The following is a 19337-nucleotide window of genomic DNA, read 5'->3' as shown; positions in this document are numbered from 1 at the left end:
AACAGAAACAGCTTTGTAGGAAGAATAAAGCTGGGTGAGGAACAGCCAAACTCAGCTAACAAGGTGAGGTTGCCGAAGACAGACTTTACTTTCAAAAGTCATACACCATGGCAAGACTGAGCACAGCAACAAGATACAAGGTAGTTATACTGCATCAGCAAGGTCTCTCCCCGGCAGACAGGGGTTTCCAGATGTGCTGTCCAAGCTCTTTTGAAGAAGCACAAAGAAACGGGCAACGTTGAGGACCGTAGACGCAGTGGTCGGCCAAGGAAACATACTGCAGCAGATGAGACACATCATGCTTACTTCCTTTTGCAATCGGAATATGTCCAGCAATGCCATCAGCTCAGAATTGGCAGAAAACAGTGGGACCCTGGTACACCCATCTACTGTCCGGAGAAGTCTGGTCAGAAGTGGTCTTCATGGAAGACCTGCGGCCAAAAAGCCATACCTCCGACGTGGAAACAAGGCCGAGCGACTCAACTATGCACGAAAACACAGGAACTGGGGTACAGAAAAATGGCAGCAGGTGCTCTGGACTGATGAGTCAAAATTTGAAATATTTGGCTGTAGGAGAAGGCAGTTTGTTTGCTGAAGGGCTGGAGAGCGGTACACGAATAAGTGTCTGCAGGCAACAGTGAAGCATGGTGGAGGTTCCTTGCAAATTTGGGGCTGCATTTCTGCAAATGGAGTTGGGGATTTGGTCAGAATTAATGGTCTCCTCAATGCTGAGAAGTACAGGCAGATACTTATCCATCATGCAACACCATCAGGGAGGCATCTGATTGGCCCCAAATTTATTCTGCAGCATGACAACGACCCCAAACATACAGCAAGTCATTAAGAACTATCTTCAGCGTAAAGAAGAACAAGGAGTCCTGGAAGTGATGGTATGGCCCCCACAGAGCCCTGATCTCAACATCATTGAGTCTGTCTCAGATTACATGAAGAGAGAGAAGCAACTGAGGCTGCCTAAATCCACAGAAGAACTGTGGTTAGTTCTCCAAGATGTTTGGGCCAACCTACCTGCCGAGTTCCTTCAAAAACTGTGTGCAAGTGTACCTAGAAGAATTGATGCTGTTTTGAAGGCAAAGGGTGGTCACACCAAATATGGATTTGATGTACATGTTTCTTCTGTTCCCTCACTTTGCATTTTGTTAATTGATAAATATAAACTATTAACATGTCTATTTTTGAAAGCATTCTTACTTGACAGCATTTTTTCACGCCTGCCTAAAACTTTTGCACAATACTGTGTATATATATGTATGTATGTGTGTGTGTGTGTGTGTGTATATATATATATATATTATGTGTGTATATGTATATATATATATATATATATATATATATATATATATATATATATATATATATATATTTCACATGCACACACACACACAATCTTGTTATCTCTACTGGACCCAGCAGCCAACAGTTCCTTTGTTGTGTACAAGGAATGCACCAGGGAAAATATCAGTAGGAGAGATTTCATCTTGAAGCTAGCCATGCTTCAGCAGATACATTTCAATCAGAAAATTACAAAGCAGCTCAAGCTGGATTCTGTGCTGCACCAAATTACCCGCACAAGAGCTAACACATGTTGCTTTTGTTTTAAATTAAAAAGTACTTTTGTTTTTACAGTCTTGTATGTGCATATACCTATTTACACACTAGTTTATTTTAAAATGTGTATTTCATTATATTTTTCATTTTTTGAAGTAGTGCTTTGTGTGGTAAGTAGTGTTCCACGTTTCCGGTTTTCCTGTAATTTTTTGGTAAAATTCAGATTTTTTTTTTTTTTAAGTGGACGTTGGTTTTTACTGATTTATACCCAATTTTTTGTCTCAATATTTTACCAATACTGGTTTCTAGGAAATAGATAATATTTTCATTAAAATGCTATTTATTGACTCTGACATTGTAGTAAACAGCTCTACACTGTATATCTTAGGATACAGGAGATGTTTAGACGTCAGAGGATCAAATAACATTGAAAAGCGGTTCTCTGTCACTTCACAAACACTATCACCTGATTATGTTGGCCAATCAAAGTCTGATTATTGTGGCAATTGCTGGGCGTAGTACTGTCTTTATCAAAAACTGAATTGAAATACTTTTTATTTTTAGTGTATGAGGGATGGAGAGAAAAACCTAAGTCAGTTTATGAATTTTCAATAGAAAACAAATGTTTCAAAGTATAAAAAGAAAGCGCAGAATGCTAGTTAATGAGTTTGTCAGAGCGCTGTGCTTTGCTGGACAGCCACTGTTTATTGCAGAGAGGTATGTATTGGGGACTTTGTGCAACAGTACTGTCTGTAGTAAAACACTGCCTAACGCAGTGAATCTTATTTGTAAATATTTACTTTAGTTGTCAGTTTTAGTTTTTTATGATTTAAGGTGAATAAACCTCGCTTGTTTTGTCCTGATGACATGTTCGTACCGCCTGTATATATTATTTCCGTCGGCACAGTGATTGCCCAAACGATCGCAAAATACCAGCTAACTGAAATATGGCTTCAACTTGCACAGATGCTGCTTCATCATACATGCCAGGGACGTTACTAATCAGAAACCGGAACTGCTACTCGTCATATTCCACATTTAAAGTGTTTTTTTGATTTCTCTCCCGATATTTCAATTAAAAACAATTTTGTACTGAATTTAGCCCTATTTAATATATGTAAAATAAACTCTGAAAAATTTGCGCAATTTTTTTTAAAGATAAAAACCAAAAATGCAGAACATTAGTGGTTAAGTTAGAAAATATACCCTTTATATATTTAATTGGTCATTTAAAAACGGTGTTTCAGGTGTTCAGATGTTTCACAAGATGTGATTGAATAAAACTTTTGAGTTGTATCAGATAGTTGTCTTTAATTTTTAATATTGATGTTTAAAATAGTGTCATAATGACAGCCGGCAGTTCTAGTGTTAACATGGTAATTTTTGTAGTGCATGTTGAATAATATTGTCTGGCATTAGGTTCGAGTACTCGAACACTAAATTACTCGAAATTCCCACCCCTAGTTGATAACACAGGTGCTGGAGAAAAAGTTTCCACGGCTGGTGGTGGCGTGCGACTATAACGAATGCCAGATGGTGAGAACATGTGTGGGTAAATTTGGGTGGCCTTAAGTTTTCTCCCCTAAATCTGTTGTCTTTTTCAAAAATAGTTTTTGTTCATATTGGTTGATTGATTCTGTTTGTTTATACAGAGGAGAAGATGCAGAGAGCTCTGAGAAAAGCGGAAGTGAAGAAAATGGAGACATGCCAGAAGAAAAAGCTGAGTCCAAACCCAGCAAACACAAGAAGAAGAAACACAAACACAGGAGTAAACACAAGAAACACAAACACTCCTCTGAAGAGGAGAAGGACAGAAAGCATAAGCACAAGCATAAACATAAGAAACACAAGCGCAAGGAAACATCTGATGCCAACAAACAAGATGGCGCCCCTTCCAAACCACCCAAGTTTGATGACATGGCAGTCTTGGAAGATCTGGAGAAACAGAGGGCAATGATAAAAGCAGAGCTAGATAATGAACTGATGGAAGGGAAGGTTAAGTCAGGAATGGGTTTAATATTACAGGGTTATAACTCGGGTTCAGAGGAGGAAGGTGAGATTCAGGACAGGATGAGAAATGGTGCACGAGGTCCTTCCAGTGCTTTGGCCCTCAAAGGCCAGGGCTCGCAGCTTGTTAAGGATTCCAAAGCTAAAAAAGAGCCTGCAGACAGCAAGTCAGGCTCAAAGAGGAGGAGCAGGAGTAAGTCCAAAGACAGGGCGAAGCATAAATCTGATAAAAAGAAAAATAAGGGTAGCACCAGTGAAGGAGGTACGAAGGAAAAGACAAAAGCACGGAGCAGATCAAAAGAAAGGAAACGCTCGAAGAGCCCTGCAAGAAGAAGCAGGTCCAAAGAGCGGACAAAAAAGTCCAAGTCCCCAACATTCAAGAGGCGTTCTTCACTAGAGCGGGCTAAGAAATCAACATCCCCAACCACCACTGAAATAGAAAAGAGTAGAGCAAAGGAAAGGAAGAAGTCACCTCCTGTCAAAGAGAGCAAAAGCAGGGAGCGAAGCCGAAAGTCCAAATCTCCCCCGGCAGAGAGGAGGAGCAAATCCCGGGAACGGAAGTCCAGGTCCAAGGAGAGAAAGTCTAGAAGGTCAGAGACTGAGAGAGACAAGAAGCCTGCTAAGTCTCCTTCAAAGGATGCCTCTTCAGGAAAGGAAAATCGGTCCCCTAGCAGGAAACGTGGACACAGCCCTCCACATCGCAGCTCCTCCCCAAAAGGGAGAGAGAGGCCATCCAAGCGCAGCAGGTCACCCACTTCTTCTGCTGCTGCAGTAACAGATAAGAAGTCTCCCTCCCGAAATACATCTCCCTCTAAAAGGGCAAGGAGCAGATCACCTGATCGGAGGCGGCGAGAACTAGATCGACAGAGACCTTCACCAGTCAGGTATTGTTGGTCTTTGTACCAAGAGGAAAACACTGCAATAATGTTCTAACTTAATTTTTTCCCTCCTTACTACACAATTTATTTTTTTTGCTTTGCAGAATGAGACCACGGGATGCAAGCCCACTGCCCCCCAGGAGACGGCTCAGTAGGTCCCCACTGAGGAGAAGGTCCCCACGCCGCAGGAGCAGATCTCCTTTCAGGAGGAGGTAGGTCTTTATTGGGGTATCTGCTTTGTTCAGTTAATCAGTAAAATACTAGCGGCATGAGGAACGTCAATCTGGGTACCAAACATTGCTTTGTTGAGACCCTTTTACTACACTGCAGACTGGTTAGGCTAGACCTGAGTGGCCACTTGTATCATTCTGACAATTACCCCAACAACCGTTATTCGGTCTGCAGTGTAGTTTGCTAACCACTGTTACAAAACCTATGCAAACAACTCAGCTTTGGGGGAAGAAAAAAAAAAAATTGAAATAGAAACTTCGTCAGGCAGTGGAGAGTGCTTTGCATCACAATGATGAACAGCTGGACGGACGTAATGTTAGATGTTTAATTTGAGAGAGTTTTTGAAATCTACAGTCACAAAGGATTTACAGTTTTGTTGTGGTGCATTGCTGGACACTCGATTCAGGAAAAAAAAAGGTATGCTGTTTTTAAGCATACACATTCTAACCCCTTTCGTGAAAGCACACGTTTTGCTTGTTAAAGCAGAACTACGTAAGGCTATGTTTTGTCCACTATTATGTTATCTGTCCGACTTGTTTCATACTGCTACTTGGAACTCCGTGTCATAAGAGCTATTTGCTTATTTTTTGGCTGTTTTTTTTGGTAAAGAATAGATTTTAGCCAACTAATAATTATCTACTTATTTTGATCATTTTTTAGCGTTTTGGGGACTAACACCGCATTACAAATAGCATGTCATTTGAATGGTCTAGAGAATTAGCACTGTATAATACCTGAAGACATGAAAGGAATTGAGATTTGTAGTACCCCATTGTTTTTTTTAAAAGTATTGCAATTTTAAAGCCCCATTCTGTCCCAGTTCAATTTCATTCAGTCTAGTCTGCATTACTTCGTCACATAGAATAGCGTTTTGGGGAATAACACCGAATTACAAAACAGCAACGGTCATTGAAATGTCTATAAATTAGCACTGTATATACACTGAAGACATGAAAGGAGTTAGAATGTGTATTGCACCATTGCATTTTTATTGCAAAGTATTGCAATTTTAATCCTTTTCTGTCACAGATTCAATTTCATTCTTTTCTGACAGAACGGGCCAGCCTTTCTGCAGTACTTGACAACTGTAAGTTCACATTAATATTGAACAAATTGTTGTGTACTCAATTTCTTACCTTGTACTTCTAATTCAACATAGAATACTTGGCTGCCGCTTTAGACAGCACTTCTTCCTTCTTTCTTTTTAAACGTTTTTGAGTTCAGCATGGTGCTCACAGATGGAAAAATCACAGTGACACTGCCAGTGAACATGTGTTATTGAAAACTCCTGGAAGCACTGGTTTCATGTTGAGCTTTGGTCTAAAAGCTTCATTTCCCTCTGTTTGAAAGTCATTGAAAAGCACTGTTCTGGTCACAATAGCAAAGTCTGTGGGGAATAATAGCCATTTGCTATACAAAAATGGAAGAATGGGAGACCGTATTACCTGGTCCAGATCATTCATGGGTCGAGCAGCGTTAGCAATTGGTTCCATCAAAGTCTTATGCAGTCGCAGAGAAAAGTATTATACCATACTTCAGGTTAACAGATTATGGACATAAAATAAAAGCTAAGTACAAAATTTCTAGTTAATAAATATTCAGGGTATTTTTACTAAACTCTGGTCACACACCACTGAATACATAATTATATTAGAGGCTTAGATACAGCCTTACTGATACAACAGCACAAATAAGACATGTAGTGAAGGGAAAGTTAGATAGATTTTCAGGCAATCTGGCTGAAGATTTAACCATGGCTGGAGTTTAACGGTAGTGGTCAGATGAGTTATTCGGTCTGCAGTGTAGTTTGCTAACCACTGTTACAAAACCTATGCAAACAACTCAGCTTTGGGGGAAGAAAAAAAAAAAATTGAAATAGAAACTTCGTCAGGCAGTGGAGAGTGCTTTGCATCACAATGATGAACAGCTGGACGGACGTAATGTTAGATGTTTAATTTGAGAGAGTTTTTGAAATCTACAGTCACAAAGGATTTACAGTTTTGTTGTGGTGCATTACTGGACTCTCAGTTCAGGGGAAAAAAGGTATGCTATTTTTAAGCATACACATTCTAACCCCTTTCGTGAAAGCACACGTTTTGCTTGTTAAAGCAGAACTACGTAAGGCTATGTTTTGTCCACTATTATGTTATCTGTCCGACTTGTTTCATAGCACAGGGATCTGCTACTTGAACCGTGTCATAGCTATTTGCTTAGTTTTTGTCTGTTTTTTTTGGTAAGAATTTTAGCAAAACTAATAATTATCTACTTATTGTGTGTTCATTTTTAGCGTTTTGGGGAATAACACCGAATTACAAAATAGCAACGGTCATTGAAATGTCTATAAATTAGCACTGTATATACACTGAAGACATGAAAGGAGTTGGAATTTGTATTACACCATTGTTTTTTTAAAGTATTGCAATTTTAAGCCCATTCTGTCACAGTTCAATTTCATTCAGTCTAATGTCTTCCTTTCTGCAGTACTTGACAACTGTAAGTTCACATTAATATTGAACAAATTGTTGTGTACTCAATTTCTTACCTTGTACTTCGTCACATAGAATACTTGGCTGCCGCTTTAGACAGCACTTCTTCCTTCTTTCTTTTTAAACGTTTTTGAGTTGGCATGGTGCTCACAGATGGAAAAATCACAGTGACACTGCCAGTGAACATGTGTTATTGAAAACTCCTGGAAGCACGGCCATGTTGAGCTCGGTCTAACAGCTTCTTTCCCTCTGTTTGCCAGTCATTAACCAATAATACAGTACGTCTTTCTCGTGGTTTAGTGCTGGGAGATGCACAGTAAAAAGAATGGCAACAGTAATACATTATGATAATAAGTCATTTTCTCGCAGCACAAGATTAGACCGAATTCAATAGAATTGCGACAGAACGGGCCAGCTGATGCTGAGCAAGGTTGTGAATGGGTTGTAGATTACATGTGCTGGTGCCTTGGGACACTGGTGGCAATGATGGAGGGGCTTACAGGCAACTTTTGCCTTAAGTGTGTTTTTGCATATTGCTGTGGAAGAAAGCACCGGGGGAGTACTTCTATTTTTAATGAATACATTTCTTGAATGCCTACAGTAGGAGAATGCAGTGAACACAATTCTGCATGGTTCTCCTAATGTCAGCATTAAACAAAGTAGTCTGAGAAAATATTTTACTGTTTTTGTGAGTTTTGTCCAGTTCAGCTTGGATTTTGGTGTCTACCACAAAAGATTTAGAAATGAGTAGTTTTTCGAGATTTACGATTATACTGTAAATACAGTATAATCGTAAATCTCGAAAAACTACTCTCTTCTAAATCTTTTGTAGTCATTTTTGTATTACTTTTGTATAAATACATGTTAATTTGGATTCATATGTTTTTTTCTGGCTTTATGTGAACGAAAAGACACACATTTGCCCGTTTTCACATTGGAAATAGTGATATTTTGAAATATCACTGTTCTGGTCACAAAAGCAAAGTCTGTGGGGAATAATAGCCATTTTCTATACTTTTGAGGCATAAGCAGTTAGGAAATAACACTTACTACCCAGGAACAAAAATTGTGTTACATAGTGATATGAACTAAACCGCAGAATGTTTAGTTCCTGGTCAGGTCGCCTTGTATAGTTAGTTTCCCATGTGCAGCAGAAAATAAAATAATCATAAATAACTTAAATACTTTCACTTATGGAAAAGAGAGTTACCAGGGATAAAATAGCACAAGATTTTGGAATTGGAAAGGGCACTGTGACTGATATTAAAAGGTCTGCCTTGGAGATGAGAAAGTTTGTTGTCTTTGACAGTAAGGGTGGAGTTTTCAAGAAATACATTGCACGAGTACTTAAACATTACAATTTCAGAGTACTCACCACTCTCCTCTACATACTAGTGTAAATAAACCTCCCAGACATTGCCACAAGTCCCATTTTTAAATGCCAGTCTAACACACGATCAAGTAAATTAAGTAATGAATATGATGTTTTGTGCAGTTAATTGTATATGGTCAGGTACAGTCACCACTGCTTAGAACTGATGCATTTGTGTTCATGTGATTAACCCGCAGTAAGCGATGGATGATTTAAACACCCACACAATAACCGGAAATTCAATTTGTCCCCCAATCACCAGTACAGCACTCGAAACAAACCAGTGTGTATGTGGTTAACAATCTTTAAGACACTCATTACACTAATAAAAAGGATGCATTAAGACCTAATAATGTAATAAAAAGTACAGTGATACATCGCATATCTGACTGTGATAGGACCATAGTAAGGGTGGATATGTAAAAAGGCGGATAAAAGAATCCTGTTTTAAATACCATTATACACAGCTGTAACAATTACTGTACTGTATTATTGATTTGAGATTCAGCTTTTATTAGGGAGCACCCCGAAATCCCTTGTTTAGATACAGGGTATTAATGCTTGTGACAGAGCAGCAGTCTGCCATGTGGATGCGTGCATTCGCTGCTGAGTGAAAGAAGATTGAGACGGAGACAGACAAGTTACGGTTCAAAGCAGTAGGAAACGGCTGCATTTATTATTTTTTTTTTTAGCTTTTAGTGAACAATGGCTCTCGTTCCTCCTCTCACTCGCAAACTCAACCTCCTCTCTCTCTCTCTCTCTCAATTCTCCCGCTGCCAGGTCCTGCTTCTCTCTCAAACTTATCTTCACACACACACCCAAGTTTCTCCCCCTTCCTCACTCATCGGTCCAACACTTCCTGTCTCTTGACTAGTTATGTCAGATCTGCTCCCAACCCTCTCAGCGATGCCCTCACACAGAGGCAGTCTTTCAGCTCTAAGTCACAAAAGCACCAGAATGCCAACAGATCTGAACAAGAATAACACATTATTTACAGAGTACTCCCATCCCCTTCCCCAGTCCATAATCTGGGCCATTCCCACATTGTCCACAGCTTTTTGAAGCAACGTTGCATTGTTTGCTGACTGACAGAGTTCCAAGCATGCTTTAGCAAGCGCACAGCATCTAATAGAGACATTTTATTTACTCTGAAATCTCTTTTCTCTTACCTGAAATCTCTGTAGCGCGTGTAAAGAATTTGAAACATTTTTTAAAAACTGTTGGCCATGGAACAGCGGTGGGACCTCTGCCTTCCTCTTCCCCTTTTCCCTTCTCTGCCTCCTTCGCTTGCTGTGGCAGTCAGTGCTGTTTTTTCAAATTGTAAACCTGACACTGTACAGAGATTAAATAGATATGCAATACAAACAGAAAATAAGTGAGAATATGTGAGGAAATCAAAATTACAGTTAACACTAAGTTGAATTTTAAAATAAATAAATTGCTTTACTACCTGTGAAAATAAGTTGTATTATTAAATGCAAACAATGGTTAAAGAGGTGCAGTTTGCGTAGTGGTAAAAACAAATAGCAGGTATGACATATCATCAATAAAAACATAAAACATATTAATATGTTTTTTATATATATATATATATATATATATTTTTTTTTTTTTTTTTTTTTTTTTAAGTAATGCTTTTATATAACTGCAACACACAGCAATAGAGGAGACCGGGGACAGTTGTAACAGTTTTTACGTTTTGCATCATTACTCCATTAACCATTTGATACAAACAGCTTACATCTGTCTGTTACAAATTCCCAACGTTTTTATGTTTGTGGAGCTAATATAAAGACAGCAATATTGCTTCAAATGCAAGGAGTCGATGTTACAATTGACCTTATGACCAGGGGTAACACTTTGTAAAGAATAACAAATAAATAACACGTTTTATTTTTTAAAAATTGATATCTTTATTCAATAAGATATATATTTATTAAACTCAAACAATGTCCAACAATGTTTTGTAATTCGGAGGCTAATGCACACACTAGTGAATTAAAGTGTTTTTAAAAAACGCATCTACAATTATTCAAATCAAGTACTAAGGTAAATAATAATCATAATAAAAATCAAAATATACAGTTTTAAAAATGATGTTTGGACGAATGGAGGACTATATTTATAGAATGTTCATTTTAGCGTGCTTATGTGGAAGGACACGTACAAAAAAGAAAAATAAATTAAGTTAAAATAAATACCAACTTTAGTTAATTTTGCTGCAACAGTGGTGTTTATAAGTAATAAGACCCCAAACGGTGAATCCCTGGTAATGCCCTCTGTGTCGACTCTTATTACTTAATGTTGGCTACCTCTCTTTTTATTTTATTAGTTATTTGTCTTGCACATCAGTATGTTTTTTGTCTGCAGCGTGTATACGCAGTTCAGTGGTATTTTATTATAAAGTGAACCCCACATTCATCGCTTTTTTTTTTCTCCATCGGAACAATGCGGCATCCTGCACCTGATTTCATATTGCCTTCAAATATATTTTAAAAAATCGCTGCATTTTCTGTCCAGAAATCAAACCTGTTTCGATTGTTTTTTTTCGTTGTGGTTACGCTCAAGTGTGAATGGTAGCATTCAACTCCATAGGTTCGATTTTTTTCAAAACATTGCGAATAAATGCTGTAGTGTGACTAGCCTTTTATTTGTTAGAAATGTTAACTAAATGTTGACTTGCCAAGTGTAAAGAAAAGTTAAAATTCACTGATTTTATTTAGAAACCCACAAAAATTTTGTAAAGTATAAATTTAACAGTAAGTTCTACCGTTTTAATATGTGTGTCGACGGGGCACGACAAATTGTATGCTAAAAAAAGGGGGGCTGCATATAAAGTTTGCGCACCACTGTAATACGCGACGCACTACTGTCTGATTAAATTAATAAAAAAAATATGAGTTTGAAATTTGTCACGTGACCGGTTATACGTCTAGCATATGCGAGAGGGTTAAAATCCTCCCTGCCAAAAAACACGTGCATATGCACGTTCATTTAATTGTTTTCTTTATGGTTTAATTGTATTTGATAATTGTTTGTTAGTTAATTTTCACCTGCAACTGGCTATTGTAAATTAGAGCCAGGTGCAGGGTATATTAAGAAAGCAGCCAGGCTGCTGAGTAGAAGGAAGCAGAAGAGGTGTACTCTGTTTCCGAGCAGTCTATGATAAAAAGTAAGTGTGGTGTTAACCCTGTGTGGTTTGTTTGTTTTGATGACAGGTAAATGGCTTAGCCGTCTGGTAGTCAGTGCGGCAACACAGAGATAGGATTTTGTTTATTTAATTTTTATGTATTAAAAATAGCGCGGAAGTGCTAATAAATCAATTTCTGCGTCCTTGGTCTCAATCATAGGGGCAAACGGACAACCGCAAGTGACGGCCGTGTTACACATATTATTAAATGTTTGACCACTTCTTTAGTGTTTAAACATTTAACATTCCCATCCCTACTAATTTGCTATATTTTTGGTTTTACTTTTTTTTTTTTAAATGCTCGTCGGTATTAGATTTCCATCATTTATCTCCGAGAATCCCAATGAATTAACTGGAAATTGTATAATTGTACTACAGGTTCAAAGGTCAAATCAAGGAATTTTATACAAGGGTTGTTTGAGGTTTCAGGGTCTTTATTTGTTAAACCGTCTCAGTGCTACTAAAATCCAAACATGTGGACTGAAAAGTAGACTTAAGTTTTCTCTGCAAGAATTTCTCTGCATTTAAAAATGTTTAAGTTTCTTTGTCTCTCCTGACAGACAGTGACACATTCTCACTTGGTTATGTTTTTGTTTTCTTCAGATCTTTAGATCGAGACAGAATGATGAGAAGAAGCCGATCCAGACAGAGGCGGAGGTCTAGGTCCAGGGATAGACGCCGGAGGCGCAGCAGAGATGAGGACAAGTTTAAAGGCAGCCTTTCTGAAGGGATGAAAATTGATCAGGAATCTTCCTCTGATGAAGTGTAAGAATTGTCCATTTAGTTGTGTGATATATAATTATTATTATTTTTTTTTTTAATTCATGGTGGCGTTATGTTGTTTTATGTGTGTGTTTTCTGTCCATATCTGACTGCGGTCGCGCCAGAGTAAGGGCGGATATGTAAAAAGTTGGATGAATGAGTCCTACTTTAACCCTTTGCAGTCCATTTATTCAGCACCTGTCAAGCACTTCGAAATTTATTTTTACACGAGCTGTTTATTTTACATGCGCTGTTAAGTTTTTTTTTTTCACAGTAAAACAGGTTTAAAAGGCACTGCATATCAACAGGACACTCAGTACTGCAACTCCAGCCCTGCCCCACCCATTGTTGTATTTATCACATCTCTTCATAGTCGTACATACTGATAAATCATCTCCTGATCACTTGATTTATCACCAAACTCCTCAATAATGCTATCCAAGTCAATATTTTGTTACTGTAACATCTCAAAAAGCTTGGCATATGTTTCCGATTTGAGTGCTGGATGTGGAGGCAGCTATCTTGTTTGTTTGTGTCCATGTTATGTCTGTGGTGAAGGGACTATGCGTGTTGCTTAGATCCGCTGCCATTTATTTATTTTTCGGCTTTTTTCTGCGCCTCTGCCATTAAACTTTTCTCTGCTTTTTCACCGGACCGGAAAGGAAAAGTTGTAATATTGGACTTTGTCTGGCACAGGCGCGCAAAGGGTTAAATACCATTATACACAGCTGTAACAATTACTATTTTCACACAATTATTGTTTTGATATTCAGTTTTATTAGGGAGCTCCCCTAAATCTGTTTAGAAAGATGCAGGGCATTTATGCTTATCAGATTAGCCATGTGGGTGTGTGCATTCGCTGCTGTGTGACAGGCTGGAGATCGAGACAGAGATTGAAGTTGATACGCCCCGCAGGTGAACAGGATTTATTTACATATCAACACACTGAACAGCTCACCTGACACTACCAGCAGTGGCAGTGCACGAAGTACATACAACAGTGTACAAAAACTTTGGTAGGATCGACAATATCTGTCTTCTCTGTTCTATATTAATAATAAACTAACATTGCTGAAGAGATTGATCATGGCGGATAAACGGTTAGGGCAGATATGTGCCAGGTTTATACATAACGGATTACTGTGTGTGAGTATATATTAATGTAGAAAATGCAGATGCCAGCTCTACAAGTGTTCAGGAACGGTTTGTAAAATCCGGGGTTCCTCGTCCTGGTATACAAACAATAGATGACAAACAATACGATGCATCGCCTCAGCCTTAAATTTTATATATATATATATATATATATATATATATATATATATATATATATATATATATATATATATATATATATTAAATATAGATATAAATCTAATCTCCAGTGACGAATCCCATCAAAGGAGTTTAAAGACAGCAACTCCCGTTTCAATTAAGTCCACAGCTCAAATATGTTCAAATAAAGACTATTGCTTTTATTGAGAATTCCTTTGGGCTGTGGACTTAATTGAAACAGGAGTTGCTGTCTTTATTTCTCCTTCGATGGGATTTCTCACTGGAGGAGACTTCTAATTTTATATATATATATATATATATATATATATATATATATATATATATATATATATATATATATATATATATATATAAATTTAAGGCTGAGGCGATGCATCGTATTGTTTGTCATCTATTGATAGTCAAGCCTGTGCATCGTTTTTGTGTAAAGGGTTTAGCAAAGAATAGGTTTTATTTGTATTATATTTGGAATCTGCAATTATTTTTGGTATTAAGCGCAGAGCTTCTCTGCTCTCCTCAGGTCTGACTTGCTGAATCTGCATGCAATTGAGTCTACTTATTACCCCTGCCCCATCCCCTGTGAGTGTTTACTAATGGGATTGGATCAACTGAGCTACAATGCCTTCTGTTTGACAATTATTTTCTAAAGTAAGATGACAATAAAGAAAAGTAAAGAAAGTAATGTTTGGGATACTCCGGTAACACAACTAACCTGCATGACCATTTAAGGAGATAGAGGTGGCGCTAGCCTTTAAAAATGTGCGTTTGTAAATAGCATACCATCTCAAAATCTGCGTTTTCAGCTATAACATCTGCGTTTTTACATATTGCATCAACGTAGTTTATATTGTTGTCCAGTGCAACAATTTCAGGTTAATGAAGTTAATATGCAAAACAGTACACAGTAATGGTAGTAGAAATAGACATAGAAATGTTTCACGACAAACTTGTTCTTTTGAAAATCCCTTGTTCAAGACGTAAAAATCAGTGTTGTAGAATATGTACCAATGTCTGTGCAGGTAGCTGTCAACATCATAACTATTTAGTGTTTTGTTGTTTTAAAAGTTTAAGTTTTCCTTTTAGCACCCAAGTCAAAAAACGACTTGTGCTCTTTCCAAATCAAAGTCTTAAGAATTCTGAAGAGCTTCCATTGACATTGTCATGTTGTTTTTGATGAGAGCGTTTGCTGGTCTAAACCCTGTTCTGCTGGTACACAAGATACAGGTATCATAATTGCAATTGATGCAATGTTTTGCGAAAGCGGGAAAGATGTCGGCATACTTCTCAATAAAAACCTTGCAGGCCTCATCCATGGTCTTAAAACCAGGATTTTTTAGATGTTTTACTTGTCCAAATTCTTGGCTAACGGTGAACAGGTAAGATGCTCTGATACATTAGTGGAACCATTTTTGCACATTTTGTTGCATAAACTACTTTGTAATATAAACATTTATGTGATGGTGATGAAAAGGAGAAACGCTGTCTCTTAAATCTGCGTTTTTAGAAATGCACTGCTGTTCTTGTTTGTGTTTTATTGATGTCCTGCATAGTTTTTCTTTTGATTGGTTGTTACTTTGAGTGGTTATGGACTTAAACTTTTTGGGGGATTTCGCTTTGACACCCAACAGGTACAAATCAACACTAATAAGATAAAGAAATATGTAATTACTACTGTGTGTTCATAAACTGATGTAATCAGTTTAATATGCATAATGAAGTGCTCCCTCGCTATAAGGCTCTCATATATAACGTTCCTACAGCATGTCCCCCAATTACCTATGCTAGTGATTCATGTAATATTTCTACAGTAAATACAGTATCAGTGTTCAAACTGTAAAAAACTTCTCTGTCTAACTTCTGTTTCTGTCTCTGAACTGTAGAAAAGTTGTACTCACTTTATAATAGACATCTTATTCAGCATTAATTTTATAACTAAATAAATATTAGGTCTATTACTTGGTTATCTCTCAATTTATTTACTTTTTTGCTGCGAGAGGAGTTGCAGCTTTCTCCGTGAGACAAGACGCTTAAGCTTCGCTTCAGCCCCGCTCTGGAAGCCATACCTGGGATGAGCCCATTCCCTCTTCCCCTCTACCGACCCGCTCACCTTCTCGCTCTTGGTTTGCTTGTCTGTCTCTTTGAACTGAACTCCTGACTGCCATTTAGCCAGGCTATTTATTGTCTAAAAACTGCTGATTAAAATGATCAACGAGTGGGAAAGTTACCTTTTGTTGTTCTTTTGTAAAATAATACTGTTGCTTCTGGTGCTTTATGCATGGTTAATTCATGGAAAGTTCAATTTTTGCTTCAATGTATGTGCATTATAGAGATGGAGTTATTTTACTCTCTATTTTAGTCAGATGTGTGTTGTGTCTAGCGGTGCCCCCCACCCCCCTCCCCCATTTATAACGCTCATATTGTGTGTCCCCCGAGACCCGCGTTCTAGCAAGGGAGCGCTACTTGTAATGTTGCATAATAATCCAAAGCTCCCCATTTATTTAATTTTTTTTTACCACTTTCATAACTTCTAAATCAAGGCGTCGGCTTTTTTGGAGAATGATATATCGATAGTGAAAAATTAGGCATCGCCCCAGCCTTAATTTATATAAACCTGTAATATCACTTTTTCCCCAATATCTTTCTTTATTCTTAGACACAGAAACCATTCTTAAGATAAAAATTATCTGATGGTAGTAGTTTTGACCTGTTTGTTCCCGACAATATCAGTAGCCTTGTTTTGTATATTTAATCACAGCTTGGAAGATTATGATGTAGATGACGAGGATGAGGAAGCCCTTATTGAACAAAGAAGATTGCAGCGACTGGCTATTGTGCAGGTATGTGGTCTTATTTTAGTTTGTTTTTATTTCACAAACTAGAGCTAGAGCTCTTGCTTGGTTTTATGGTACTGGGATTGAAATGTTTATTATATCAGTATAAAAAGGTTTTCAACTTTTTTTTTTTTAATAACTTTTAGCAATATTGTTTTAACAACTGACAACTTTTTTTTTTTTCAGAAATACAAGTCTGTTAATGAAGACAGCAACATGTCTGTACCGTCTGAGCCCAGCAGTCCTCAGAGCAGCTCCCGCAGTCGCTCACCCTCTCCTGATGATATTTTGGAAAGGGTGGCTGCAGACGTGAAGGAGTATGAGAGGGAAAATATGGACACCTTCGAAGATAATGTGAAAGCCAAGCACAACCTGATTGCAGTTGAAAAAGATGGTAAATAAGCTTGGCATGGAGGTTTTTTCATAAACCAGTACCTATTTTCATACACCAGTTAAGTTATTGTATGGCTATAGCTACCTCAAGTGCCAGTAATATTTGATTCACATAGAGAAAGGGGGGGGAAAAGAGTCTAATGAAGTTGAAAAGAAGTTGCAACAATTACAATTTTGAACACACTGAAATTGTTCTATATATGTTTTTTAGGTATGTGAGATATAAAGAAACAATAAAATAAACTTAAGTCCTCATTGAAGGCATTGTGGAAGACTTCTCTAAATATTTGTTGTTAGCTATTAAGTATTAGATAACATTAGAACTGTAATCGCATCAAGTAAAATGTGGGAGTTCTCAGTTATTCGTAATTCACTTGATAAAACATTTCTAGATTTTACATCTTGTATTATATTTAGTAATATAAGAAGTGTGCACCTATATCTATACATTAACTTTACTGGTCTATGAAGTTATTGATTATGGTAAGTGGGAGTGCTTTATATCTAATAGAAGGCTGAACGCTATGTATTTCTCTATAAAGCCCATACACACACTTATACATTAGCTCCTAGACAAATTAAATTACATTTGTTTTACATTATCATTTTAAATTTTGCAGGTTTGAATCCAAAAAAGCCCTTGGCTCCAGATATGTTTACAGAATCTGATGACATGTTTGCAGCATATTTTGATGTAAGTACTATAAACTCCAGACATTGTATAGTATTTATGACACTATATTTAATAAAGTAGCGAGTGCACACTCCTAGTGCTAGCATTTGCACTGCAGAATTTTGGTAATGTGTTTCTTAGTCCCAAATTTACTAATCATATCCCCTAAGTTGTATTACTTTTAAATTCAGAATATTTCTTTTATTTTAGATTTGTTAAGTAGTGAGTGTCGGCAGTGTCTTCATGATATGTATTGCAATACTAGGGTCTCTATGTATCATGATAAAGTAAATTAAGTGTGAAACTTTAACTCAATAATTATCCCTTCCCATAATTGTCCCTTCCGATTTGATAGTGCAAGTGTTTGTAATACAACAGGTTTTGGCCAAATAACCTGCTTTATTTTTGTTTTCTGATTAATCTTTAAAATAAAATGACTTAAACCTTATTACAAATACTGTAAAGAATACAAAAGTAATAAAATGTACAATTACAATTTTTGGAAACAAATATAAAAATAAAAGTATTTTGTATCTTTTTTACATGCTGTTATAATTCAGTAATATAATTGGTAAGAAGTGTGCACCTTATCTCCAGAGTATGCATTTGTTTTCTACAATATTGTAGATGTAAATGAAATCCACTAGATACTGGTACGTTTTTTTAGAGCGCACAGATGTTTAAGATAGTTTTGAACGATTTAATGATTTCTGTGTAGGTTATACATATCGAGTAGTAGATGTTGCCATAACTGCATTGGCTCAGATCTGACATTGTCGCCTTCAGCAGTGATGGCGATGAAAAAGATGATCTCATACCAATGTATTGTCGGTCTGATGGTGTCGTTTTAAAATTAGATTTGTTGTGTACCGTAAGTATCTGTACTTGATTCGTGCCTCATAGTTTAGTCTTAAGCAATGTGACTCTGGAACATAGGGCAGGTTATGCAAAAGGAAAAAATAAACATTAAGGCCACACAGATGATTTTAAGTATTCTGGCACACTGGTTGAATTTTGCCATATTGCCTTCCATCATTAAATTAACTGTCATGATCAATGTTGTGTGAAATTTAATTACTTTAAATTTAAAAGGAAGTTGATGTGGAAGTAAATAAGACAATTACTTCACAGAGTAATTTTAAAAGGTCCTTTATTATTTCACACACACACACACACACACAGTTACATACACAGATGCTATACTGCGAATAACGATATCCCTAACGGGACACAACCCAACAAGGTTACATACAAAGATTATATTAATCACAGATCAATACAATCCATGAGACGCAACTGAACTAATTCTTACCCTTCCAAGCGGATCGGGAGAGCCTTTCGACCCTGGTAGGAGAAAGCAGCTGTCTCCAAGAAATTACCGAGCAGGACTGCATGCTAATCCTCACGGCTGACTCATCAGAGCAGGGGAGAACCCCGTCCTTTATAACTTACCAAGTTAGGCTTTTGCATGCGAGAGAGTAATTGGCCAGATCACTCCCTCGAGGCTCGGCCCTCTGAATAAACCATTCCTTTCCCTAGAACATTCTAACCAAAACAAGTTATATAAATGTGACAGAAACAAGTTATATAAGATACGGGGTTATTATAGGGCAAGGGCAAAGATGAACTCGAACGCATTTCTAGAACTTTCT

The 19337-nt window shown here is 37.2% G+C and overlaps 1 protein-coding gene across 5 annotated transcripts in view; it reads left to right on the top strand.

The window, feature by feature from the left end:
- LOC121313041 (serine/threonine-protein kinase PRP4 homolog) overlaps positions 1 to 19337 on the top strand; it is a 38633-nt gene that overhangs the window by 7923 nt on the left and 11373 nt on the right. For all 5 annotated transcript variants that reach the window (XR_005949941.1, XR_005949940.1, XR_005949939.1 and 2 more), the window contains exons 2-7: positions 3219 to 4457; positions 4556 to 4663; positions 12334 to 12495; positions 16544 to 16625; positions 16806 to 17013; positions 17633 to 17706. Coding sequence is in view for 1 of the 5 variants with exons in the window: in XM_041245164.1 (XP_041101098.1) it covers positions 3219 to 4457; positions 4556 to 4663; positions 12334 to 12495; positions 16544 to 16625; positions 16806 to 17013; positions 17633 to 17706 (1873 nt within the window). In the remaining 4 variants the exon portion in view is untranslated. The remainder of the gene's footprint in view (positions 1 to 3218; positions 4458 to 4555; positions 4664 to 12333; positions 12496 to 16543; positions 16626 to 16805; positions 17014 to 17632; positions 17707 to 19337) is intronic.

This window comes from Polyodon spathula, chromosome 3 (genome assembly GCF_017654505.1).
Source record: "Polyodon spathula isolate WHYD16114869_AA chromosome 3, ASM1765450v1, whole genome shotgun sequence".
Classification (NCBI taxonomy): Eukaryota; Metazoa; Chordata; class Actinopteri; order Acipenseriformes; family Polyodontidae; genus Polyodon; species Polyodon spathula.
The sequence above is the reverse complement of the archived record's forward strand: the minus strand, read 5'-3'. Positions and strand labels throughout refer to the sequence as shown.